The 26,194-nt window shown below is 41.8% G+C and overlaps 4 protein-coding genes across 8 annotated transcripts in view; 2 read left to right on the top strand and 2 right to left on the bottom strand.

Annotated features, from left to right (window-relative positions):
- sfl (N-deacetylase and N-sulfotransferase sfl) overlaps nt 1–2,122 on the bottom strand; it is a 91,895-nt gene extending 89,773 nt beyond the window's left edge. The window contains exon 1 of one of the 3 annotated variants that reach the window (XR_015538831.1): nt 1,736–2,122. The gene's annotated coding sequence lies outside the window, so the exon portion shown is untranslated. The remainder of the gene's footprint in view (nt 1–1,735) is intronic. The other 2 variants (XM_087361391.1, XM_087361394.1) reach the window with 2 other exon arrangements.
- A 2,309-nt stretch (nt 2,123–4,431) lies between these two features.
- Nucleotides 4,432–4,869, top strand: LOC110838457 (protein CFDP2-like). The gene has a single exon (XM_022081661.1). It carries the CDS (start codon nt 4,432–4,434, stop codon nt 4,867–4,869), a length of 438 nt encoding a protein of 145 aa, XP_021937353.1.
- Nucleotides 4,870–4,939: 70 nt separating this feature from the next.
- Nucleotides 4,940–5,992, top strand: LOC147871368 (uncharacterized). The gene has a single exon (XM_087361262.1). It carries the CDS (start codon nt 4,940–4,942, stop codon nt 5,990–5,992), a length of 1,053 nt encoding a protein of 350 aa, XP_087217388.1.
- A 3,018-nt stretch (nt 5,993–9,010) lies between these two features.
- LOC110838464 (uncharacterized) lies at nt 9,011–16,351 on the bottom strand. 3 transcript variants are annotated; one of them, XM_022081668.2, is made up of 4 exons: nt 16,128–16,351; nt 13,986–14,056; nt 11,335–11,485; nt 9,011–9,445 (listed from the first exon to the last, which is right to left on the bottom strand). In XM_022081668.2, the coding sequence occupies exons 1-4, from the start codon at nt 16,178–16,180 to the stop codon at nt 9,193–9,195; spliced, it is 528 nt and encodes a 175-aa protein (XP_021937360.1). In that variant the 5' UTR covers nt 16,181–16,351; the 3' UTR covers nt 9,011–9,192. The 3 variants fall into 3 exon arrangements, with proteins under 3 accessions (XP_021937360.1, XP_021937361.1, XP_021937362.1); XM_022081669.2 differs by lacking the exon at nt 16,128–16,351 and adding an exon at nt 15,292–15,509; XM_022081670.2 differs by lacking the exon at nt 16,128–16,351 and adding an exon at nt 14,503–14,584.
- Between the last annotated feature and the right edge of the window lie 9,843 nt (nt 16,352–26,194).

Genomic DNA, 26,194 nt, shown 5'->3' with positions numbered 1-26,194 from the left:
CCATCTTCCAGGTTGAATTTTAATTCTGTCCGTATCCACCCACCTGCCCCGTTTCCTTAAGACCTCCGTTTTAATATCATCCCATCTACGCTTAGGTCTTTCGAGTGGTCTCTTCTCGTCGGGAAACTCTCATTCCGCTAACTTTACCTGGTGCGACTGAAGAAAACCGGGATCAGAACCGGGTAACTAATGACAACGCGTTTAGACATGGGGGCGGGGGGGGGGGTTACGCGTGCATCATTTCAGTTTCCGAAACACGCGCCCTGTAATATTTACGGCCGGATAAAAATAAAGTCCCGGCAGTTTAAAAGCTCACGTCGCGTCGCCCTCCGGGAACATCACTCACGTGGACGACCACAGGACACGCTGAGGACCGGGTCCAATCGTCGATGAGGGTCTGGTTGGCTTCCTGCCCCTGCAGGTCCGCGGATATTCACGTCAGACGGAAGACGACAACGACCAACAGACGTAGGGGTGGGAGAACCACGTGTTATTAAGGCCAGCCTAAGGTCTGTCGTACTAATACCCGGTTGGCTGGCTGTAGAGATCAGCAAGAATTAAGTTCTGGAGAATTTTGAAACGGAAGAAATTAAATTATAACAGAAAACCGGAAGTTAAACAATACACCGTGCTGAAGAGAGATTTTTCCTCTTGCCTCTCCGTCCAGGCCTGCTGTAGGCCCCACCCAGCCTCCTACCCAATGATGACTGGGGTCCCTTCCCGGGGGTAAAGCCAAGGTGTGACGCTGACCACTCCCGCCCCATCTAGTGCCGAGGCCAAGAATGAGTAGGAGCTATACCTTCCCCCTCCCGAAGTGGCTACATGGCGTATAGTGGGACAACTTCACTTACTTTGTATGAAAATGGTAAAGAATCGAATGAAAAAATAAATCTCGCCAAAAAAATTTGAATTCAGAGACGGAAAATACTTAAGATTATAAAAATTAGCTGATAAGACACTTGGTCTCTCACCACGAACTGAATAACATGGACTGAGAATTTATGAGAACATGGTTTGAGGCAATGATGAAGAGATTTTTGTTTCGTACTGTTCGCCATAGACGGAGGAAAAAGACGAACGTCATGTAACACGCATAGCAGAAACATCAAATCTATACAAAATTTGTCATAGAGACTCATTTGAGAGACCTAGGCATAGATGGCAATACTATTATTTATTTGCGGTTTATTTAAAGACGCTGTAAGCAGCAACAGAGTCGACGGCAGGATACCATTACGACCAATCTTGAAGAAATCGAGTATGAGAATTGGCATTGGATTTTGTTCAAGACATGGTGCTTCTGCAACGGGACACGGGAATAGTAGGTTTCACAAAAAGCGTCATATTTCTTGGCCAGATGAGCAACTATGAGCTACGCAAGGACTCTGCGCCACGGCGTGTAGAACTACCCCCTCCCCACTCGCACTGGGTCACGGACGCCATTACAGGATCCGTTGTACATGGATGACAAGAGAACATTTCTTGCCCCTGATCAAACTGCAGCCAGGCACACCAAGCAATTAACCATCAGCATACAGCGATATACATAACCTCAGTTATAGTTACGTTTCCTGCAAACTCAAATGACGCGACAAGTTTTGCAACAACTAAAGAATTTTAGTTGTGTTACAAAGTGAACAAATGCCACAAGTTGAACACACCTTAAATAAACTACAAAACACATTTCGCTTATATTTATAAAATTCTACACCCAATAGTATGAAAATATACTTACATATAAAGATTATCAGTAGTGGCCCAGGCAATCCTTAACATTCCACGCATTGACAAAACACTCAATAATAATAACTCACAATTACACCCTTAAAGCATAAATACAGATATAATTTACCTATATTGGTATAATCTTTGTATATTATGCGCACGTAAAATGCGAGTGATCAGATGCACCAACACACAAATCACATCACTATATAAATACTACATCTTTCACACTCAAATGCCAAACTTTTTTATGTGGTAACATTCACGTAAGTTCCCAATATATATTCTGACAAATCGAAAGTAGAAAATATCTTATAGAAACTGTTAATATTCATTTGGCAAAATTTCCGATTCCACTCACAGCAAACATAAACACTGTTCATAGTATGTACTATTGACGCCACGCGCCGCTAAAATACAGGAAAATAAGACGTTCAATAATGGTTAATACTTCTATCAACAGGCGGCACTAATAGGCAAAGTTAATACCAACATAATGGGCGTGGTATCTCGCAACAGAATAACCAACGTTAGAAGCCATATGTCTGCTTAATAAAGAACCAAATTGTTTACTGTGGTGGGTACTTAAAATTATGCAGTTACAAATAATCTGTTACAAAATATCCACTAACAAACACATCCTTGCAGTTCCAAGTTAGTAAATTAAAATTGAAAGGGTGTCACCTCTAACACAACATAACCTTCACAAATCTGACTTATACTTTAAATACCACTTACAGTACGCTAACAGCACCACCCACTACTGTTTTAAATGTAATGGCCGAACACTTAATTAAAAGTGATTTATGCTCTCTTGGCCAGTTAAGCAAATATCTTCTCAAAGACTGCTTCATTTACAGCACATACAGTCTGCTGCAAGGCAAGACAAGACAACTAGAAGAAGTATTAGATTAACCGTACATTATGAACACGTATCATAATACATATAAACAAAATACTGTTGAAAATTTCTATATACACCTATTTATGTTAATGGTAAAGGCCCTGGCTTTTGAGCAATATGAAACTATACAGCATCCTAGCACCCATTTTTTTTCAACATGTTACAACAAGTTCCATGCACTTTATAGGGTTTGAGGTTTTCATTATATCAAAGTTAATGGAGATGGCTGTCTTCTGGGTTGTTGCGCCATGTAGTCTGGTAGAAGTTTACCAACGTTTCAGAGGTCCTTGCTGCCTCCATCAGGATGATCACTGGTAAACTTCTACCAGACTATGTGGCACAACAACCCAGAAGACAGCCATTTCTATGAACTTTGATTCCCACTTTTGATCAGGATGGACACATCAACTTTCGCTTCAAACACTGTATCCATTTTATACTGGTCGATGGCAGCAGTAGCTACACATTAATAATTATACACTGTCGACAAGCAGAGTACCTCAGTCACTACAGAGATCAGGCTACAGGCTCAACCTCCACAGTTTGAGTCCTGGCAGGGATAGTGATATATCTCATTGCTACCATGTCTAGACCGTCCAGTGGGTACCTTTCAACTTTGCAATAATAAATTTCCATGCATAGTACAAATTCTGACAGAGTTAAATTTGCCAAGGTCACCTTATAATTGAATAAATGTGTGTGCCTCAATCATCATTCATACCAGTGAAATATATAATTTCTCTCTCACTTTCTAATGTACATAAAGCGTCATTATATTAACTGTGCTAGTGGTAACCGTATGCCGCAACCTCAACATTCAAGCAAAACCCAATTTGTAGAGAGTGAAGCAGGTGCGTTGTCAGTATTTAAATACATCGATTACGCAGCGACAACGGAAAAATGACATAAATATGAAGTTCTGCAATTTTATTACAATAAATAATTTAACTATAATTAAATATTGTCCCCAAACTAATTAATAAGACTTCCTACATTCTTCAAAATTATACATCAGTCTCAAGGGTAAAGTAGGGAAACTATCCTAACTAAAGAAACAAATGTAGGAACATTACAATATCATAAAAGCCACCTATATTTAGTCTTTCAGTGTTTGTGTTTTGCTTCCAGCAACATTAAATATGCAATCTTCTTCTTCTTCTTTCGCACTACGGCCCCTTCAGTGTAGCCTTGGTTTCTGTTGCGATCGATGCCCAGTCTTCCCTATCCTGTGCTTTCCTTCTCCAGCCTCTTACGGCCATCTGTTTAAGATCAGACTCCACGTCTTTGATCCACCGGAGTTTCGGTCTTCCTTTCTTTAATTTGCCAGGAGGTTTACTATTGATGGTCATCTTACATCCTCTATCGTCACTCACTCGGAGTATATTCTATCCTTCTTGCCTTTATTACAGCTACAATATCTGAGCTTTTGAATAGCTTCTCCAGCTCGATATTCATTCTAATTCTCCATAGGCCATTGTCACATATTGGACCAAAAATCTACCTTAAAATTTTCCTTTCCCAGGACATAAGCATTCTTTCAGCTAGAGATGTTAAAGTCCAGCATTCAGAACCGTACAATACTATAGGTCGTATTATAGTAGTGTACAACCGCACTTTAAGGTTTTGGTGGATAAACCTTTTCCTGAGAACTTGGCCTAGAGCATAGTAGCTTTTGTTACCCGCAGCGATTCTTGCTTTTATTTCTGTGAGGATGTCATTACAGCTTGTGATCAAGGAGCCTAGATATTTGAACCCTTCTAAGGGAATGGACCCTAAATAAAAACTTCCGGTCCACCAGGAAGATGGGAGTTGGACATTGGGTTAACAACCCAATTCTGGAAAAAGATGACGTTCAGACACTCTTGAGACGAGGCCTCGGAAACATGACTCCCTTTGGTAGACGTGGAAAACGGAAAAAGGACATGATTTTGGCCACATGGAACATCGGAAGTTTACGAAAACCGGGCGCTTTGGCAAGGCTCAAGGAAGAATTAGGCAAATATATAGTTGATATTGCTGCGGTGCAAGATATGAGGTGGAACGGAGGTGGCATTATGGGCTCTGGCGAGTATACGGTTTGCTACAGTGGGCAGATAACAAGAGCGGAGTTTGGAACTGGCTTCTTGGTACATAGAAGTATTAAAACAGTAAATGAGAGAATGTGTACATTAAGAATCAGAGGAAGATTTTTCAACTCAACCCTAATCTGCGTTCATGCGCCCACAGAAGACAAGGAGTAAGAGCAAAAGAATGGTCTCAACGTAAGACTAAATAACATCTATATGAAGGCCCCAAAAAAGTGACATAAAAATGGTTATCGGTGACTTCAACGCTCAAGTAGGGAAAGACCATGCAATGGCCCCAAACGTAGGAAAGTATACCCTACGTGAGGAAACCAATGATAATGGTTGGAGGATGGTAGACTTTGAAACCACCAGAAATATGACCGTCAGTAGCAGCCTCTTCTCTCATAAGAGAACACATTTAGAAACATGGATCTCACCAGATGCACAATCCCACAACCAAATAGACCACGTGCTGACAGATGCTCGACATGCCTCTGATGTCATGGACGTCAGGACATACAGAGGAGCAGACTGCGACAGCGATCATAATATGGCGAAAGTGAGGATGAGACAACGGATCTCCAGGGCCAGTGGTACAAAAGGACACACCAGTAAAAAATTTGACACCGATAAACTAAAAGATGGTCTTATAGCAAGGGAATATAAAATACAATTGGAATCCACCTTGGAGAAGGCAGTGGAAACAGAGGAGGAATACGGGGTTGAAAGGAGGTGGAACAAAATCAAGAATGCAGTACACGTAGTAGCTGAAAACACGCTGGGAATATACAAACAGAAGAAAAGGAACAACTGGTATGATGACGAATGTCGAATGGCCCTGGAAAAGAGAAATGAAGCACGCAAGAAGATGGTACAAACATGTATAAGATCAAACGTACAGACGTACAAGGAAGTAAGAAACAGGCAAAGAAGAGGCGACGTACGAAAGTTTTATGAAAGTGTAAGGCAGGTGAGAGGCGGCTTCCAACCAAGAACATCTACGTGCAGAAACAAGGACGGAGAATTGGTAGGGGATGAAGTGAGTGTCCTTAATACTTGGAAGGAATACTTTGAGAAGCTGCTCAACCCAGGAGAAGGAACACCAACGCAAGAAGCAGGAAAAATATACTGTGGACCAGAAAGGGAAATCACTCCACCTTCTTTACAAGTAACTGTAACAATAAGAGCATTGAAATTAAATCGTGCTCCTGGGGAAGACTCTATCTCAGCCAAGTTGATTAAATACTGTGCTAGAACGCTGTGGAAACACATACACTCTTTATGTGAATTGCTGTGAAAGACGGAGACCATGCCTGAAGAATGGCATGCAGCAATTATCTGCCCAATACACAAAGAAGGCAGCGAGTTAGATTGCGGGAATTACCAAGGGATCTCACTCCTCAATGTCACCCACAAAATATTTGCAGCAGTATTATCTAAGCGCCTCAAGCTTTATGTTGAAGATTGTTTAGGAGACTACCAATGTGGTTTTGGGAAAAACCGATCAACAACTGACCAGATTCATCGCCTTAGAACTACACTGGAGAAGACATGCGAATGAAACATCGAAGTGCATCAACTATATATCGACTTCAAACAGGCCTACGATAGCATAGATAGAAATCAGCTAATAGAAATAATGAGAGAATTCGGATTTCCTGCAAAGTTAGTAAGATTGGTGAAAATTACCCTGACAAATACTTGCAATAAGGTGAAAATACAAGGTAGGGTCTCTTGACAGCTGTGAAACAGTGGCAGGCTTACGACAGGGCGACCCTCTGTCTACACAGCTAATTAACATTTGTCTAGAAAAGGTCATTAGAGCAATCAAAACAAACCCTGGAGGACACATCTTTAATAGAACCTGTCAGATACTCGCATACGCAGATGATTTGGTGGCGTTGGGAAGAAGCATGAAGTACCTCACAGAAGCAGTGGAAGAGATAATTACTGCAGCCAAGAAAGTAGGCCCTGAGATCAACAACACCAAAAGCAAGTACATGCCGAACAAGACGAGCGGAACCAATGAACCTGGGGTTGTAGAGATTGCTGGGAGGGAATTTGAAAGGGTGGAGTCTTTCAAATACGAGGCGCGTCCCAAAAGTAAGTTTCCCACTCGTCCCACAGCTAGCAAACCTTATATTGCGCGAAGCGACTGTGCGTACGTGATAGAGCAATGCCGTAGCATGGCGCATGCACTAACGGCACCTCCCGCGTTCTCACAGTAGCATCGTTGCAGCTGTTGAAGATGGAGGTTCTTATTCCAGCTCCCGCCGACTGTGAAGTGCGGTCAGTGATAACGCTAGGCCGCACACGGCTCGACGGACAGCAAGTCTCCTGCAGGAGTTCAGCTGGGAGGTGTTTAATCATTCACCCTACAGCCCGGACCTCGCTCCCAGTGATTTCCATCTTTTCCTACACCTCAAGAAATTCCTGTCCGGTCAGCGTCAGGGTTTTGAGAATGACAGAGAGGCGGAGATGGTTGTCACACAGTGGTTCCAATCCCAGGCGGCAGACTTCTACGACACAGGTGTTCAAAAGTAGGTCCCACGGTATGACAAATGTCTCAATTCCGGTGGCGAATATGTTGAAAAATAGCTGGACACTTGCTGTATCTGTTGCAATAAATATTTCCATGAAATTGTGTTTTGTTTCTGTAAACGGCCCCAGGGAAACTTACTTTGAGGACGAGCCTCGTATCTACGCTCCTTGATCACAAATATGCAATCACTTTGTGCAAATAAAATCAGATTTTAAAATCAAACCAGAAAATATCATCAACCAATCCTTTCTATCAGTTCAAAGACTCCTCTACTTCGGGACTTCTTAATCACCCGTTTTGCGTGTTGGCCTCTCTGGTCGCCTAGCTACACGAAAGAATCGATTTTTGAGGTGGCCGAACATAAAGACACACTCCAAGATTACAAATAATAGAATGATGGCAAGACTGGAAACCAGCAGAGAATGTAATTAATTAGGCCTCTATATGATTGTTAACCCGGTGTCTCTCTTGAATAATGTTGTAAACATACAGCGTCTTTAAGTCAGTTGGCATATTCGTATCTATTCACTGTCCACTCTGGCTAAAAGGAAGTTTTTGTACCAGGTTAGAAGAATGCAGGCACAGAGAGTGTCTAGACTCTGTGGCAGACAGTCACGAGCTTCACAATTCAGAACCACCACTGATACTCCAAATTCATGATCTATGTTATCACAAATCTCCTTTTTATTTTACTATGTTTTATGTTTCTCTCTTTTTCAAAATGTCAAAAGGAATCTCAATCTATAACAAAAGTATTATGGTCGAAGTATTTTCCGACTTCAACGGAATGCCAAACTGACACTGGTGACAAATAATTTAACTGAGGTATTTTTCAAAACATTAGCGAACATATAAGAAAGCCTTGAATTGGGTCAAGGTCCTGATGAAATGTGAGTGCATCAGTTCACGACGTATGTAATTCATTACTGTTACTTTCTTATGTCTAGTTGGTATTAATTTTTAAGTTATCTACTTTAGGTTATCTGTTGTGTTTAAATACTTGTGCCTTATGGTTTTGTAATCTTATGAGTTGTTTCATTTTGAGTATGGTGTTTTGTTGTGTCTCATTGCTTTGTTGTGTCTCATTGCTTTGTTGTGTCTTATTGTTTTGTTGTGTCTTATTATTTTGTTGTGTCTCATTGTTTAGTTGTGTCTTATTGCTTTGTTGTGTCTTATTGTTTTGTTGTGTCTTATTGTTTTGTTGTGTCTTATTGTTTTGTTGTGTCTTATGTTTTGTTGTGTCTCATTGTTTTGTTGTGTCTTATTGTTTAGTTGTGTCTCATTGCTTTGTTGTGTCTTATTGTTTTGTTGAGTCTCATTGTTTTGTTGTGTCTTATTGTTTAGTTGTGTCTCATTGTTTAGTTGTGTCTCATTGTTTTGTTGTGTCTTATTGTTTTGTTGTGTCTCATTGTTTTGTTGTGTCTTATTGTTTTGTTGTGTCTCATTGCTTTGTTGTGTCTTATTGTTTTGTTGAGTCTCATTGTTTTGTTGTGTCTTATTGTTTAGTTGTGTCTTATTGTTTTGTTGTGTCTCATTGTTTTGTTGTGTCTTATTGTTTAGTTGTGTCTCATTGCTTTGTTGTGTCTTATTGTTTTGTTGAGTCTCATTGTTTTGTTGTGTCTTATTGTTTAGTTGTGTCTCATTGTTTTGTTGTGTCTCATTGTTTTGTTGTGTCTTATCGTTTACTTGTGTCTCATTGTTTTGTTGTGTCTTATTGTAGCACCACTGCCACTGGGTAAAAACCCATTTGCAGTTAATAAATAATAATAATAATTTAATTTAATTCACCTTTACTAACACATGCAAGACAATTTACCCACACAAAGCATAAACAAAACCTTAAAAGCTAATCAAACTCTTCAGTAAGTAAAGTAATACATTGATACAAATTTAGTCATTGAAATTCTGATTAAATGATCTATAAAACAAAATACAACACATGGAATTCTGCCGTACTACATGTACAAGGGATGAATATCTCCAACTGTCTGCCTGTTACGACACTTGGGACACTCCTCCTTCTTTTCGAGGACCTGCTCAATACATGCACGACAGTAGGTGTGCCCACACAGTGTTGACATGACTTGCCTCTCTGGTGTTGGATTAACGAATTCCAGATCCTCCATACAAACCGGACACATTCCACATACCAATGAAGACTTTTTTTCAACTTTCTTCCTGCAGGATTTCCTAGGTGACTCCTCTACCCTGTAACAATGACACATTTTGCACCACAGTCATGAAATTTCACATCTGGACACGGTCTATCATGTTTTCTTGTAGCTTACATTGCGACACAGTGTACATGGAATATTTTATATCCCAATGAATAAAAAGCAAAAAAAATTAAAGCTGTCCCACTATACGCAATGTAGGCACTTGTGGGGAGAGGCAGTATAGCTCATACTCATTCTTAACCTTGACACTAGATGCAGATGAGTGGTCAGCTTCAAGCCCTGGATGCCCTTTACCCCCGGGAAAGGACCCTGGTACCCATGGGATAGGAGGCTGGGTGGGCCCCAGAATCGATCTGGACGCAGACGCTACAAGAAAAATCCTCTGCCCGTCTGGGATCGAACCCCGATAAAAATGTATACTAATGTATTTAAATAAGTATTAACACCACTGCATCTACAAAAAAGTCAACAAGACATTACAATTTACTTTCAAATAATCCTGAACCCTAGCATAAACTGTGTATTAAATGTACTAGACAAATATATAATGGACGTTAATGGAGAATAGTAAGTATATTCATTGCATGTAAATGTTTTGATAACAACAAACAGAGATCACGACAGCAAACCAAATGTTATAATTAATATGGACCCGATGACTGGGGTTCAATCCCCGACAAGGGCAGGGGATTTCTCCTCTAGCCTGTGCGTCCAGACCGGCTCTGGGGCCCACCCAGCCTCCTATCCAATGGGGTGTGGGGAACTTTCCCGGGGGTTAAGCGTGGCCGAGGCGTAAAGCTGATCACTCACCCCCATCTAGTGCCAAGGTTAAGAATGAGTAGGAGCTATAACACCTCTCCCCCCCCCAAGTGCCTACATGGCATACAGCGGGACAGTTTTACTTTACTTACATAAAGTTTGTTCAAATGTTGATGATGGCATTAAGCAGGACTGTTGTCTCAACAAGAAACATTTTAGCACAAAGAACACATGAATCGTAACAGTCAAGCTTAATAACAACCAGACATCAAAATTTGACCGTACACCAGCAACATAAAAAATGCCAACCTCATAAATACCAATACAGTTAAACAATGGTGGCAACAGTGAACTACATTCAACCGAAGTGTGCAGGAAACTTACTTCATTTTTAATGGACATAGTTCTGTGCAACATCATGTCCCATAGAGATGGGATGACGGGGTGCATCAGAAAAATAATTCTCTCAAGCATCAACCGCTACAGAACGACAGTGGAATTTTAATCGCCACTTCTTTTACACTGGCTGACCGATGATTGTGAACCAAAAACATTTATATATTTTTAGTGTGATACTGACTGGCTGGGACATATTATGAGAAGGAATGGATTAATGAGTGATATCATCGAAGGCCAGGTTGAGGGAAAGAGAGGACTAGGAAGAAGACGGATACAGCTAACCGACGACCTTAAACAAGGAAAGAAGATGACGTTCCAGGAATTAAAACGAGAAGCCGAGAATAGGGACAACTGGAGAGCTCTTTTTGGGCAGAGCAATGGACCTGTCGTAAGACAGAACACTTAATAATAATAATAACTGCAACATATCCAAATGCATGGTATATAGACTGAAATACCTGTAAAACTGCATTTCAAGGCAGTCATATAACATGCGCCTACCACTTTGTCATAAAAAGCGAAAGAACTGAAGAAGCTTTCAGGTCCACCTAAGCAGCCCAGTCACATTTTCCAAAAAGAGAAAAGCATGCACTTAAATTCAAAACACACTGAAGTACTTATTCATGTTACCTAAAATATTCCCTACACTTGTGTTGTAGATCTGTACCTAACCGTATCGGATCCCGCGCAACACAAGCGAAGACAAAAAGATGGAGGTGCCATGTGCCAGGCAACTGCCCTAAACTTAATACGCATCTTTACCTTTTCTGTTTCACCGGTGTGGAAATATCAATGATGTCATCAATCACAGGGACACCTTCTCTCCTCTGCATTCTGGCCCGTCGTTGAGGCAAGGATTCATGTTGTATGGGATGATTCATAGGAGAGTCTATAGTCAGGTCAACCACGTACGCTGAAATAAACACAATTCATAACACCTAGCTCTGTGATGGATGTATTCTCATCTAACACTAACTAACATCAACAAATTCACTGCCATGAACAGAGAGCAACACACGTTTCAATTTTCTGAATGTCCCAATGACAGTGATCATCAAATCAGCATTTTATTCCAAGTAACTGTTTGTGCTTCAAGTCAGGACAGTTCCCTCAGCATAGTAACTAGCTACGGACCGGACGACTGGGGTTTGATACCCGACGGGGGCAGAGCCTCTGAGTCCAGACTGGCTCTGGGGCCCACCCAGCCTCCTATCCAATGAGCACCAGGGTCCTTTCCTGGGGGTAAAGCGCGGCCAGGGTGTGATACTGACCGCTGATCCCCATTTAGTGACAAGGTCAAGCTATACCTCGTCTCCCCCCAAACTGGTCTGCTTTACATTACTTTACTGTTTGTGCTTCAGGTCACACAACAAATAAGCTCAACATGAACATACAAATGCTTGCTTTTTAATCATGCGCTGTGTTATGGCTCTCACACCTCTAGGTATGCTCTTTGACAACTTTCCTAAGACACAAAGAAAGGAACGGAAGCACATGTGCGAGGCTTGCATTTGACCACAGATGTGATGACAGAATGACACTGAGGATGATGATGGCCACCAGCTGGGACCCAAAGCTCAATGTGGGATCCAGCATTTGTCACACACACAAAGCATTGAATCTGTCAGAGGGAAAATTGGCATTAGAACTGGCTCGTACCTTCTCCCCTCCCACAACTACCATGCCTTCAATAAACTCTTCTATTAAATAAAATGCCATAGACGACCACTACACACTGATGCATCTGTATTCATGTGAGTTTTTTCGTAATTGAGGTTCAGATTTTGTCCTTTATCACTAATGCAAGCAAAAAAGTTGTTGGTGAGGCTATCAACTAACTAACTAACTAGACGGAACCCGAAGGTTCATCACCGAATTATCCAAAGCCCTCCACCGGACCCTGTCCTGGACCAACAAAATCCAATCATCTTCAACTCCCATCTCTGATAGATCCCGCCTGAGATTATCCTCCCATCTACGTCTAGGTCTCCCCAGGGGTCTCTTCCCCTCAGGCTTCCCAAATAGTGGACCCAACCAACCAGATGGCTTACGGAACAAGAAGGTTCATCACCGAACTAACCAAAGCCCTCCACCGGACCCTGTCCTGGGCCAACAAAATCCAGTCTCCTTCAACTCCTATCTCCCAGAGATCCCGCCTGACATTATCCTCCCATCTACGTCTAGGTCTCCCCAGAGGTCTCTTCCTCTCAGGCTTCCCAAATAGTGGACCCAACCAACCAGATGGCTTACGGAACCCGAAGGTTCATCACCGAACTAACCAAAGCCCTCCACCGGTCCCTGTCCTGGGCCAACAAAATCCAATCTCCTTCAACTCCTATCTCCCATAGATCCCGCCTGAGATTATCCTCCCATCTACGTCTAGGTCTCCCCAGCAGTCCCTTCCTCTCAGGCTTCTCAACCAAAACCTGGTGCACACCTCTTGTCCCATCCATGCGCGCTACATGCCCCGCCCATCTCATTCTTCTCGACTTAATCACCCTGACAATATTGGGGGAGGAGTACAGATTTTTAAGCTAATCATTGTGCAGTTTTCTCCACGCCCCATCGTCTTCTCTCCTAGGCCCAAATATCCTCCTCAACACCCGATTCTCAAACACCTGCAATCTGTGTTCCTCCCTCTGAGTGAGAGACCATGTTTCGCACCCAGGTGAGGCCATCAGCAAAATAAATAGCATTTTGTGCTTTTGTTAAGTGATGATGCTGTTTGATGAGTGATCGCCACACATACAAGACGTTGAAGACAGACTGAATAAATACAAGCTACCGCGCATACAATTGGCACATAAAAGGAAGTTATACTTTGCATGGAAAACATAAGAACAAAATAATATAACTAGGAGCACGCAAATACGGTGTTGCTACAAGAACAGTCACCAGAATTGTCGCTAGTTGCAGTCTACCAACTTTACCAGTCTTGAACTGGCAAATTCTAAATTTGTTTGAATAATTACCTCTGCAAGTTCAATACCATTTATCGGACCACAGTACCTCACAAAATTCAACAGACTTTCACTGCTTTACATAAATATTCTTGCACACATAAAAGAACTGAACACCTCGCTTCTGGAGCAGTGATCCAACAAAAAGCAACATTGCAGCAAACTCAAACCAAATTTAAATATGTAGGATTTCAGGTTTTCACGGTGGTGAGTCTGAAGATGACTGTCTTCTGGGTTGGTGCGCCATGTAGTATGGTAGAATTTTACCAATGTTTCAGAGGTCCTCGCTGCCTCCATCATCAGGGCAATCCCAAAAAACAGCCATCTTCAGATGTGAATAACTTCAAATCACTTCTTCCCATATAACACGAAGAAAGTTTGCAGCTAACAGGAACATATTTTAACCGTCTTTAGAACACAGAGTGACAAAGTGCAGAAAATTTCTGTACAAACCTGGATCAGAGTTCATATCACGCCTGCAACATTCTCTCCTTGGTTTTGTAGTCATCCTGCAATTGCAACAGCTAGAATTTGAGAATTAGAAAAAGTTTTAATTGTTAATATCACCACACAACTGCAGCTGAAGACACACAACAACAAACATGTAAAACATGGTGAAACTCAGGGGCACGTGTAACTAGGCACTATTTTGTAATATTACATCATTCAGACATAACCTACAATTTTCTCCAAAAACTGAAAATGTATGTGGGGGATTTCTCAGGGTGTAATGGGTATGACATGCTGTCTCCAGACAAATGATGGCCATCTTCTGGGTTGTAGCACCGTGCAATCTGATAGAAGTTTACCAACATTTCATAAGTCTTTGCTGCCTACATCATCAAGGTCACAAGCATTGAAAAAATACTTAACCACGCAATGCTTACAGAATTCATGCCCTTCTCTCTCGCTCATACACAAACACGAGCCTCTAGCAACACATGCCAGTTACCATTATTGTTATATTTACCTGCATTAGCTTGTGGGTTGTGAAATCTAATTTATCAACTACAAACACTGGCGTGATACTTTAACAGCCTGCTGGACTGTAGACGTGGAAGATCGATAAGTTTATTATTTTAACATAACCTAAAACAAACTAACTTGCTAACATGCTGAACAAAATGTTGCATGAACAGTAAGTTGAACTACACAAAAAGTGTTTCACCATCTTCTTGCAAACTGACAACAGTTTCAAAATCTGCTTCAAAGATTAACCAAGTTCAACAAACATATGTTCTTCATTTTACATCCTTGGTAAACAGCTGATGGACTTCCATTTCTGAGAGTACTTTGTCATAAAAGCTGAGGAACATTTGTGTTTTACAGCCCAATGATAGTTTTTACAGTTTTACGAACACAAAACACAAATATGACAAAAGTGTGTTCAATCAAAAGTATGAATGTGCACATTTACAAGGTATACAAATTTGGGTTCTTTTCGTAGTTATATAACGCTGTATGAACATGTAACATTTTTGTTAATATGCGCAAGATGAAAATAAAGATTATATTGGAATTCATTGGAAACCACTAAAATAACAAAACTCTGATTTCAACTTTAAAAGAAATCTCCTCCTGTAAAAGTTACAGCAATAATATTTTTGCTACTTCAAAAACCCTGGATGCCGCTATGTAATATTTCGTGGTACCCATGAAACAGCATACAATTCCCATTCGTGCTTGCATCACTGCAAAGGAATGTATATAAATTCTTAATTTCCTTGACAAAACTAAACAAGACAAATTACTGCCATACCTCACTTGCAAAGCACAAAACAAGTTTATTAGTATATCTCGAAATTAAAAGAAAATGTTTGCTGCTTCGTAGAACACTTGTAATTTTATTTTATCCGAACTTTAAAACCACACCAGTGAGCAGAATCTATGAAAGAAAGCAATGTCCCAGCTGACGACAGAACAACAGTGATTTGAAAAAACAAGCTTTAGATGAATGCGTTCCACAATCGACAAACCATGGTCGACCATCGAGAATCGATAACTTATATTTCTGGATTTTTTCACAAGACATGAGAAACGTCAAACTCGACTGGATGTAACAGCCATCTATCAACATATCTACAAACTACGTAGTTACTAAACTAGTGTACAATACATACCAATTGCAGTTTTCGCTTATTATTGGAATAATAATAAGCCGAGTAAACAAATGGCTACAAATTGGTTGTTCACAACAATGGCAAGTAAACAACCAATTTATATTATAAATAGAATACAACAATGGCGAGTAAACAAATGTTTGTTTGGTGACGTCATTTTTTGATTACAAATTGTTTGCCGACGATTTCAAAACAAAAAAAGTGACAGTGGAACCACAGTTCCGGAGAATTTGACGTAAATACGTCTTTGTATTTAAATTATAATTAGGCAATAAATACAATGAAAGGCTGTTTATACATTAACTTCAGGTTCATTATTTAATACTTCTATTTTTTAAGTTTTCCGTACTGTCTCGTATATTCTGCATTACGGACTCTTAGCTTCAATGTCATCCATCTTGCTATCTCTACGTATTATAACGCAACTGCGCAGACGCAGGAGTAGCGTGAAGTGAGATGCGCATTTATCTCTTACCTCATACCGTAATGAATTCTGACAGACCACGACGTCCACCTGCAATGATCCATTTTATCTAAACTAAAATGGAGAGAGTTGAGGGCAGTTTCACAGATTTCTTAATAATTCTTATGTAAGATAAACACTTGTGATATTCTAAAAGGTTTTTAAGAGCACAAAATTATCTTCTCTACGACGCACTTTTTCTACAACCGATTCACAGCTCAGCTCTTTCCACAATAACGAAAGCGGATTGTTGACGGCGATAATGTACCACAACAATGCCGAATAAACAGATGACGTTACAATTAGTTTCTTCGGTAAAAGAATTGAGTGCAATACGGTTCATTCAGGCTATTATACTGCATGTATAAGGAACGAGAAAAGAGCCTTATGGCATGGTGAACCAACATTGTTGCAGGCGTGGGTTAGAAATTCGAATAATTTTTCTTACATTGTTGTAGACGCAGGTGTTCATATAAAAGCTGACCATTGTCGGTTGGTTTTTTTTTTTCCATATTTACACATTGTTGGAATGACCCTTCCGTGTAGCAAGCTTCTAGGATCGTGGCTTTGAACAGATGTTGCGCGCATAACAGGCGTAGGAAACACATGTAATGTTTCCTTTCTTTGCCAAGGTGGGATCGGGTTCGATGAAGGGATTTATGAGAATCTTACGCTCGGTTTACAGGGGTTTAATTAAAGATCGCATCAGCTGTGGCTTTAGGTATTTATTTTCAAGTGATTGCTGAATTAAATTCTCCTCACGATATTGGTCAAAGTTAATGCAATACACCGATGAGTCCGTGATACAGTTTCAACTTGCAAAAACTGACGACTCGACTTTAAAAGAAGTTCGTCTATCATTCCGAAATCTTGAATTTTGTAAACGGCATTGCTTCGACATCCCGTGATTGGTGGAATAATTCAAATTTAAGTCAAAATAACTTTTCTCTGATTGGTCGGTTCAATACTAGGTCACTTATGCCTACTTTTTGCATAAAACCCAATTAATAGGGGGTCCGACCTCACAGGGGTGAAATACTTCAACGGCCAGTTGAAAGAAGTTTTGAATGTGGATTTTTTCGAAAATGACAGCTGACAGTGACAAATGTAGGTCTGAACCTTCGTGACATTCTTTGAGGATGGTCATAGTCTGGGCTCGACCTCCTGACTAGACGATTACACACATTTTGCTCGTCATAACTGAAAGAAAACCACTGCTTGCATGAACCAAAAGTAAATGGAAGGATAATGGTAAGTGGATCTTACAAAGAAACACATCTGGATTGGCTGAGAGTGGGGTCCACGTTCGAGTTCCTCAAAATGTATGAAATTATTCAGCAGCTGGGCGAATATAACCTCATTTTCGTTTTTATACTGTCTACGTGTACGAGGTGCGATCAGAAAGTTTCCAGACTGCGCGTATAAAAACCCGTACACTTATCTCAGGTATTAAATTCATCCATCACCCTCGAAGTAGTTCCCCTGGGAGTGAACACAACGATCCCAGCGCCGCTGCCAAGCCTGGAAGCATCCCTGGAAATCTTTCTTTGTCAGCCTGTCAAGCACCATCTGCGATTCTGCCTGAATCTCTTCTATCGTCTCAAATCTCCTTCCCTTTAGCTGAATTTTCATCTTTGGGAAGAGGAAGAAGTCACACGGAGCTTAGGAAGGAAGTTGGGGTCGGTTCTTGCAAGATCTTTGAGCTCCTGACAAACGAGAAGTCAAGTCGATTCTGCTTCTGGTCCTCAGACAGGATGCGTCGCATGTGGAGTTCTTCCTTTAGAATCAGCTGACAGGTCCCAACAATGTCGCACAAGTCGTTGATGGTACGACGTCGATCTTCGTAACATTTTCGGGCGTTGTGCTCGAAGATGGTCGTCCAGAACGCTCGTCATCATCGACAGAGGTTCGGCCATTTTTAAAACGTGAATGCCACACAAAAGTTTGCGGACTCCCAAATGCTTGCTTTAGCATTTAATAGGTTTCCATAGCCGTTTTGGCGAGTCTCTGGCAAAATTTGATGCACACGCCATTCCGAAATCGCAGGAGGGTCGGTGTAATGCACTACCAAAACGCCCGTAACTAAGAAACAAATGCTAATTCGATGATGCCGGCTGGCACACTGATTCACTATGAATGTAGGCCGCACCCCCTAGCGGCAGAAGCTCGTCCTACTTCCGTTTCGCCCTCTATTGACACAGTCTTTAAACTTTCTGATCGCACCTCGTAGTTGGAACAGGAAAACGTCTATCAACAAATGCCATCGTTGGTTTAAAAACGTCCGTACAGTGGAAATGTCTATGAAAAGAGAACAGGGGATGTTGTTATTCCCTGTTCCAGCTCGCATTGTCTCCTGAACAGTAGCGAATGGACACGCCATCTTGATACAAGAACTGCTCTATCGTATTACTGTCAAGATCACTGACAGGAAATCTGAGCCATTCCAATCAACACGAGGCAACAGGGCTTGGCTACAGAACATGGGCGTACAAATATCGTAATCGATCTCCAACTTTTACTATTTAAGTCTTTATAATAATGGATCAAGGATTCGTACGTCATCAGCTGTCGTTTGTTAAGAGAGTGAGTAGGTCCTGTTTTGTTCTGTTTTTTTATTGCAATTGTAATCTGCGAGGTACAAACAATCCTTTCATGTGTGTGTCGTAATTTAACAGAACAGACTATTTGATAACATCTGGAACACATACTGAGATATTTGCATATCTCAAGTGATTAATGACCACGTAAATTGCTCAAAAGTTTCTTAAACACTTCTCGGCCTTCAAACATTCTCTGACACGGTATTCAGACGTGAACGCATTCAGAAATAATAGAAAATCGAATCTCATTTCATTGCCATCCTCATCGATATAATGCCTTGTATCGATCGAGACGTGAATTTCTGGAACTAAAGTAGATGAGTTACGCCCAAAAAATCAGAGATGGCAGTGTTGTGAAAGTTATGACAATGGACGTGGGCTAAGATATAGAAAGCCTCAAGTTATCGGATCTGATATAGAATGGAAAAGATAAAATTAATAAGAAGTCTTCTTTATGAATTGGAATTTCAGATCCGCTGTAACAGTTTCGATGCCTGAAACATAATTAATCTTTTACGACAATTTTTACAGAGTAACATGGTTTAAGAACAAAAAATGGCTGTTTACAAGAGTCCATCCCGAATTTAGGATATCTGGCATAGGATAATTCAAATTTGGCCCCGTTTAGAAATCAGACGCACAATTCCACGGTTTCCTGAACACACGGTGACGGCCAAAACACTCCTTGTCAGTAAAAATACTGAGAATAGAAAGTGAGGACTCCCAAGGTGATACGAAAATTTTGGCAACATTTCAGTGTAGGGAAACCCACAAACAGAAATGCCAAGAAATTTCTGAGTGAAAGTGACAATGGAAAGAGATTCAGATGTGAACTGGGTAGAAATGTTCGCTTGCAAACAAAGGTGGCCATGACACTGAGAGCATTCGCGTCGTGTGGCAGGCGACGCGTTCGCCATCTGCTTTTAGATCGCTCAATTATTTGTATGTTAGAATGTAGGATACGCGTTTATTTCAATACTTTCATGAACGCCATTGTTTAATACAGCTGCAACAGGGAACGTGTAAGTTCAAGAAAATTACTTTTCAAGGACGCAAAAGGAAACACGCACACTGTACAGCCTACGCCTCTAACTATACCTTCATCAGGAGAATATTTAAATTGCAGCCTTAACCTCAAAGTAAAATGACTGGCGGATAATTACACTTTCCGTCTGGTCTTGCATCCAGAGGGAATCTTTTTTAAAAAAAAGGCCTGCGTTATCGATACTATCGAAACAACAGTTATCGATTATCGAATGCGGGTCAAATTATATATCGTGTTTAGTAGTAAAGATATATCCGTAAGAATTATGACCATTCTGAAGTGACACAACGTATTGATCTAGTACGTTCGGTTTATTTATAAAATGTTATTGTGCTAAGAGCCTTAACCAAAGTCTGTACGTAGCCTTACTAAATCCCACCCGTTCACAGACGCGAGGCAAGATTTCCGTGCGTGTTTATTTTCAATAATAAGAACCTTTTGTACTGACTCATTATAGCCACGGAGGTCTAGCGGTTAGAACGCTGGCCTTGTAATCCTGGGGTCTCGGGTTCGATTCCCGGCGGTGCCCGAATTTATAACTTGTGTTGGGCAAGGCCGTGGTCTAGGCAACACGGAGTTTTCCTCCGTGGCATCCCAACAATTACTCCATTCACACACAGAAGAAGGCAATGGCAAACCACTTCTGGATCATCTGCCAAGAACGTATATGAACAGGTCCCAGTCCGAGAAAAGGATGGAAGGATCCTCTTCATATGGACCTGTCGTCAGACAGAACACTAAATAATAATAAGATGAGGTGGTCTAGCAATTAGAACGCTGGCCTTGTAATCCTGGGGTCTCGGGTTCCATTCCCGGCGGTGCCCGAATTTATAACTTGTGTTGGGCAAGGCCGAGGTCTAGGCATCACGGAGTTTTCCTCCGTGGCATCCCAACAATTACTCCATTCACACACAGAAGAAGGCAATGGCAAACCACTTCTGGATCATCTGCCAAGAACGTATATGAACAGGTCCCAGTTCGAGAAAAGGATGGAAGGATCCTGTTCATATGGACCTGTCGTCAGACAGAACACTAAATAATAATAAGATGAGGTGGTCTAGCGGTTAGAACGCTGGCCTTGTAATCCTGGGGTCTCGGGTTCGATTCCCGGCGGTGCCCGAATTTATAACTTGTGTTGGGCAAGGCCGTGGTCTAGGCAACACGGAGTTTTCCTCCGTGGCATCCCAACAATTACTCCATTCACACACAGAAGAAGGCAATGGCAAACCACTTCTGGATCATCTGCCAATAACGTATATGAACAGGTCCCAGTCCGAGAAGAGAAAAGGATCGAAGGATCCTGTTCATATGGACCTGTCGTCAGACAGAACACTAAATAATAATAAGATGAGGTGGTCTAGCAATTAGAACGCTGGCCTTGTAATCCTGGGGTCTCGGGTTCGATTCCCGGCGGTGCCCGAATTTATAACTTGTGTTGGGCAAGGCCGTGGTCTAGGCAACACTGAGTTTTCCTCCGTGGCATCCCAACAATTACTCCATTCACACACAGAAGAAGGCAATGGCAAACCACTTCTGGATCATCTGCCAAGAACGTATATGAACAGGTCCCAGTCCGAGAAAAGGATGGAAGGATCCTCTTCATATGGACCTGTCGTCAGACAGAACACTAAATAATAATAAGATGAGGTGGTCTAGCAATTAGAACGCTGGCCTTGTAATCCTGGGGTCTCGGGTTCCATTCCCGGCGGTGCCCGAATTTATAACTTGTGTTGGACAAGGCCGAGGTCTAGGCATCACGGAGTTTTCCTCCGTGGCATCCCAACAATTACTCCATTCACACACAGAAGAAGGCAATGGCAAACCACTTCTGGATCATCTGCCAAGAACGTATATGAACAGGTCCCAGTCCGAGAAAAGGATGGAAGGATCCTCTTCATATGGACCTGTCGTCAGACAGAACACTAAAAAAACTGACTCGTTGTTTACGAAGTTACTGCTTCCGTTCTAAGAGACGAAATATTAATTGTTGATCGTTCAAAAAGCCATTCAGTCAGTAAGAGACGATTAGAAACAATAGAAAGGAAGACTAATTCACATTCGCCTGTCATGCGCCGATCTAAAATAGTTTCGGCAACAGACTTTTTGTGGTAAACACGAAGTTTGACTCTTAAAAAAATACAATAACCTGTCAGTGTCTTTGTCCATTACACGAGAATAAACTTTGATTAAACCCGAAACATTGGACCTGAACAAGCTCGCATATAAAAGGAAAATAAGCATGGCGGCTACTGACCCTGAATACTAATGTGGCCCCTTAATAGTCGTCACGACATCATCCACCCATGCCCCGGTTCTGCAAGCTTTCTACGAAACAATTCTTAAAATCCATACGTTGCCTTTTCTCCGTCATGCTACATACCCAACCCACCCTAATCCACTTCATTCGTCTATTTCCAGATTATTCAAAATTCCCCACTGCGACAAGAGATCACGTTTTGCAGATTCAAAATTTTCGAAGCATTTTTCTCTGAGTGTGGAGTGGGAAGTACCTACACGAGCCAACAAAAGTTCCATCCCAGGAAACTTCCGAACTCCCTGTTGACTTCTAGATACATAGCAATGTTTCGGGGCAAAATACTGCTACCATCTTCAGGGCTTCATTATAACTCAACACGGCGTTACGGCCCAGAATACCAGCATCACGCAAAGGTCTGTGTTTAAAGTGGAGTCAGCACGATTATCATAATCTGACGAAGAGTTGTGTAATTATCGTGAAGACACGTCTACACGTAAGCGAAATCTCTGATTAGTCCACTTCTGTTGCATTGCATGGAGCTGTTTAATGCATCGAGCGATTGTCACGTGACGCAACTACGGTTAATGATAGACCATTAATTGGCCAAACTCTGTTCAGGATCTAAGTCGACTGATCAAGATAATTCTGGCATTGCCCTGTTTTCTCAAGATATCTTTTTAATATTATCTTCCCTCCTACGCTTTAGTTTTCCGACCATGACTGCCTTTGCCCAAATTCTCCTGACACAAGATGAGGTCAGGTGATCGTGTGGGCCACTTGATTCCAGAGGTCGGGGGTCTGTCTGCCTCAAGGTCCTTGTTTCGACACCTCGTACTGTGACTTATTGTCAATGTTCGCTGCGCCCAAGCACGTCACGTGTGTCGCATTGTTTAACGTGTCACAAATGACGTGCCAGGCGTAGCGACCGGCAAGGGAAGACTCTGTCTGTCCACGACCTGGCGTGTTAGTGAAAGGTTCAGGACGAAAGCGTCACGGAACGAGGTCCTTTTCTTACAAGCTGAAAGTCGCTCACACAGTCAGGAGACCTCTCGATTTTTATGGCGCCGAGAGGTTCATTACTGTTTCCACAGAAGTCCCGCGTATGTGGGAGGATAATATTAAAATGGATGAGGTGTGATGGTGAGGATTACACCAATCTTGCTCGGGACACGGTCTTTTATCTTCATTTTCCATGTTAAAATTTTGTACGCATTTCTCATCTCACACCACATTTCTTTAAGATCCATTTTAATATTATCCTCCCATACACAACTACGTTCTCGAAGATGCATCTCTTGTCTTCATTTTCCCTACTAAGATTTTGGACGCATTTCTCATCTCACACCATATTTCTTTAAGATCCATTTTAATATTATCCTCCCATACACAACTACGTTCTCGGAGATGCGTCTCTTGTCTTCATTTTCCCTACTAAGATTTTGGACGCATTTCTCATCTCACACCACATTTCTTTAAGATCCATTTTAATATTATCCTCCCATACACAACTACGTTCTCGAAGATGCATCTCTTGTCTTCATTTTCCCTACTAAGATTTTGGACGCATTTCTCATCTCACACCATATTTCTTTAAGATCCATTTTAATATTATCCTCCCATACACAACTACGTTCTCGGAGATGCGTCTCTTGTCTTCATTTTCCCTACTAAGATTTTGGACGCATTTCTCATCTCACACCACATTTCTTTAAGATCCATTTTAATATTATCCTCCCATACACAACTACGTTCTCGAAGATGCATCTCTTGTCTTCATTTTCCCTACTAAGATTTTGGACGCATTTCTCATCTCACACCATATTTCTTTAAGATCCATTTTAATATTATCCTCCCATACACAACTACGTTCTCGGAGATGCGTCTCTTGTCTTCATTTTCCCTACTAAGATTTTGGACGCATTTCTCATCTCACACCATATTTCTTTAAGATCCATTTTAATATTATCCTCCCATACACAACTACGTTCTCGAAGATGCGTCTCTTGTCTTCATTTTCCCTACTAAGATTTTGGACGCATTTCTCATCTGACTGTATGTGCTAAATGACTAGCCCATCTGATAATCCTCCCTCCACCGTCAGGTTTCAGTCCAGTGACTGAGGTTAGCTCTTTTCGACCTGAGGACGGAAACATATTCGGTCTCCGAAACGTCGTGTTCTTCTGAACGCCAGGCGACTGATCCCGGATTTCCTTTGTCTCTTTGAGAACGCGAACAGAGTCCAGGAATCTAAGTAGTTTCCGGGTCTTTTACGCATTCCACGCGAGCGGCGAAGTTCTGAGTACGCAAAATGAAAGGACCTTCGCACATGCCGAGTCTCAGTCCCAGAGCGGAACTTGGAGCAACTCATCAATGGCTGATCATTTATACGTCCGTGCGTCCGCCCGTTTGTGTGTGGCGCCGGGCGTCGGATTAAATCAGAGGAGAGATTCCCCCAGATCTACACAGCGACATCTGCTTCTGTAGTCTCGTACCCAAAAGCTCAACGACTGATAATTTTACCAAAACCAGGCGTCGATCAGTCAAAGGAAAATTGTTGGATAACCTACGCAGAAGACGTAACTTGTAAGACCTGGTCATAGATGGAACAAAATGACTACAAACAAGGAGTGGGGGCGGAGACTTGGATTCATTTGGCGCTCTTTTGTGAACAGGGTAATGAACTTCCGTTCACCGTAAAAGTGGAGGGGGGGAATGTTTTGGCAAGATGAGTGACTACAAGCTTGTCTTGGCAGCTAGAACGGCCTTTAAGGCGACGCGGGCAGCCTATAAATCCGTGTCTCCTGATTGGCAGGTCTCCTAGAAAACTGATTTCCAGCACAATCTCACGCTTGCTGATCCAAGCGGGTTCTCCCCCACCTGTAATTACAAAAACCGGCTCTACCGGATCGGGACGAGGTCCTACCGGGTGGTACGAAAAGTGTTCACCGACTCAGAAGCTGACGGCAAATGAATTCCATATCGAAAAGTGTGAACGTTCTGTGCCCCAGAAGAGTCTTTAGGAAATGTATTTTTCTGCCGCGGAAGAAGGTGGAACAACTGGGTCTGAGACCGTGGCCGATTCAGACTGTCTGCGTGAGTTTTATTAATGACACAGCGACGTTCGTCCTCCCTAAACGCAACCTAACCTAATCTAACCTAACCTAAAATAACCTAACCTAACCTAACCTAACCCAACCTAACCTAACCTAACCTAATCTAACCTAACCTAACCTAAAATAACCTAACCTAACCTAAACTAACCTAACCTAACCTAAAATAACCTAACCTAACCTAAACTAACCTAACCTAACCTAATCTAACCTAACCTAAAATAACCTAACCTAACCTAACCTAACCTAAACTAACCTAACCTAACCTAAACTAAGCTAACCTAACCTAAACTAACCTAACCTAACCTAAACTAACCTAACCTAACCTCGCGCGTGTGTTAACGTTCATAGCAGCGAAATGGTAGATCGATTAAAAGGTTTCAGTCTGATGCGGGAGGGGGGGCTGCTTCAGACACCAGGAGGTGTCTACAAACGAGGCTCTGACAACCGAGTCAGGATACCTTTACAGAATACTGGGAAAATTAAAGCCTAGTATTTGCAGTCACGGAAAAACGTCGCCTAAAAATGTAATTTGTTGAACCCGTACGTAACCAGCCAACTCCACGGAGCGGAGTACTTGAGAACCTGATAGTTGCTCATCTCGTCAATAAATTCCCCGCTTTTATTACTCTATTCATCGTACCAAACCCTAAGCCAGAAGAATCCAAACTACTCTATCACACCCCGCTGTTTTACGATGCACTTGAATCTTGTGCTCACATTTACACACAGACGATCGGGTTTTCTAAAAACCTCGTGTTGAGTTTCTTTCATCTCCCTCGCGTGCTACATGCCTAGTCTACCCTCCGAAACGTCCAAACAATTTCTTGTTACAATCGACCCAACGAAAATCGTTTCCAAATCTTCGTCTGTTTACGACGACGGATGATGAATTGGTAAGGATGCGGAAGGAGGCCTGGATGGACCGAAGGCCCGGTTCGAGCCCTGGACCTCCCAGACACGAGGCAGCTCGGTCTCCACTCCCCTCCCACCCCTCCACAATTTCTTTCCCACCTGATGTGTAAAATTCGATCGGCCGAAGGAGCGAGGACTCAGTTCAGTGCGAG

This window comes from Zootermopsis nevadensis, unplaced genomic scaffold, assembly GCF_977971745.1.
Source record: "Zootermopsis nevadensis isolate Lab colony 2312 unplaced genomic scaffold, Znev_1.0 Znev_ptg000057l, whole genome shotgun sequence".
NCBI lineage: Eukaryota > Metazoa > Arthropoda > Insecta > Blattodea > Termopsidae > Zootermopsis > Zootermopsis nevadensis.
The sequence above is the reverse complement of the archived record's forward strand: the minus strand, read 5'-3'. Positions and strand labels throughout refer to the sequence as shown.

Excerpts from the sequence above, each read along its gene's own strand:
- LOC110838457 (XM_022081661.1), top strand. The coding sequence starts at position 4,432 with ATGGGAGTTGGACATTGGGTTAACAACCCAATTCTGGAAAAAGATGAC.
- LOC147871368 (XM_087361262.1), top strand. The coding sequence starts at position 4,940 with ATGGTTATCGGTGACTTCAACGCTCAAGTAGGGAAAGACCATGCAATG.
- LOC110838464 (XM_022081668.2), bottom strand. The coding sequence starts at position 16,180 with ATGGATCATTGCAGGTGGACGTCGTGGTCTGTCAGAATTCATTACGGT. Across the intron at positions 14,057-16,127 it reads AGAATTCATTACGGTATGAG|CTGTTGCAATTGCAGGATGA; the intron begins GTAAGAGATAAA and ends CTCAAATTCTAG. Across the intron at positions 11,486-13,985 it reads TGATATGAACTCTGATCCAG|CGTACGTGGTTGACCTGACT; the intron begins GTTTGTACAGAA and ends TGTTTATTTCAG.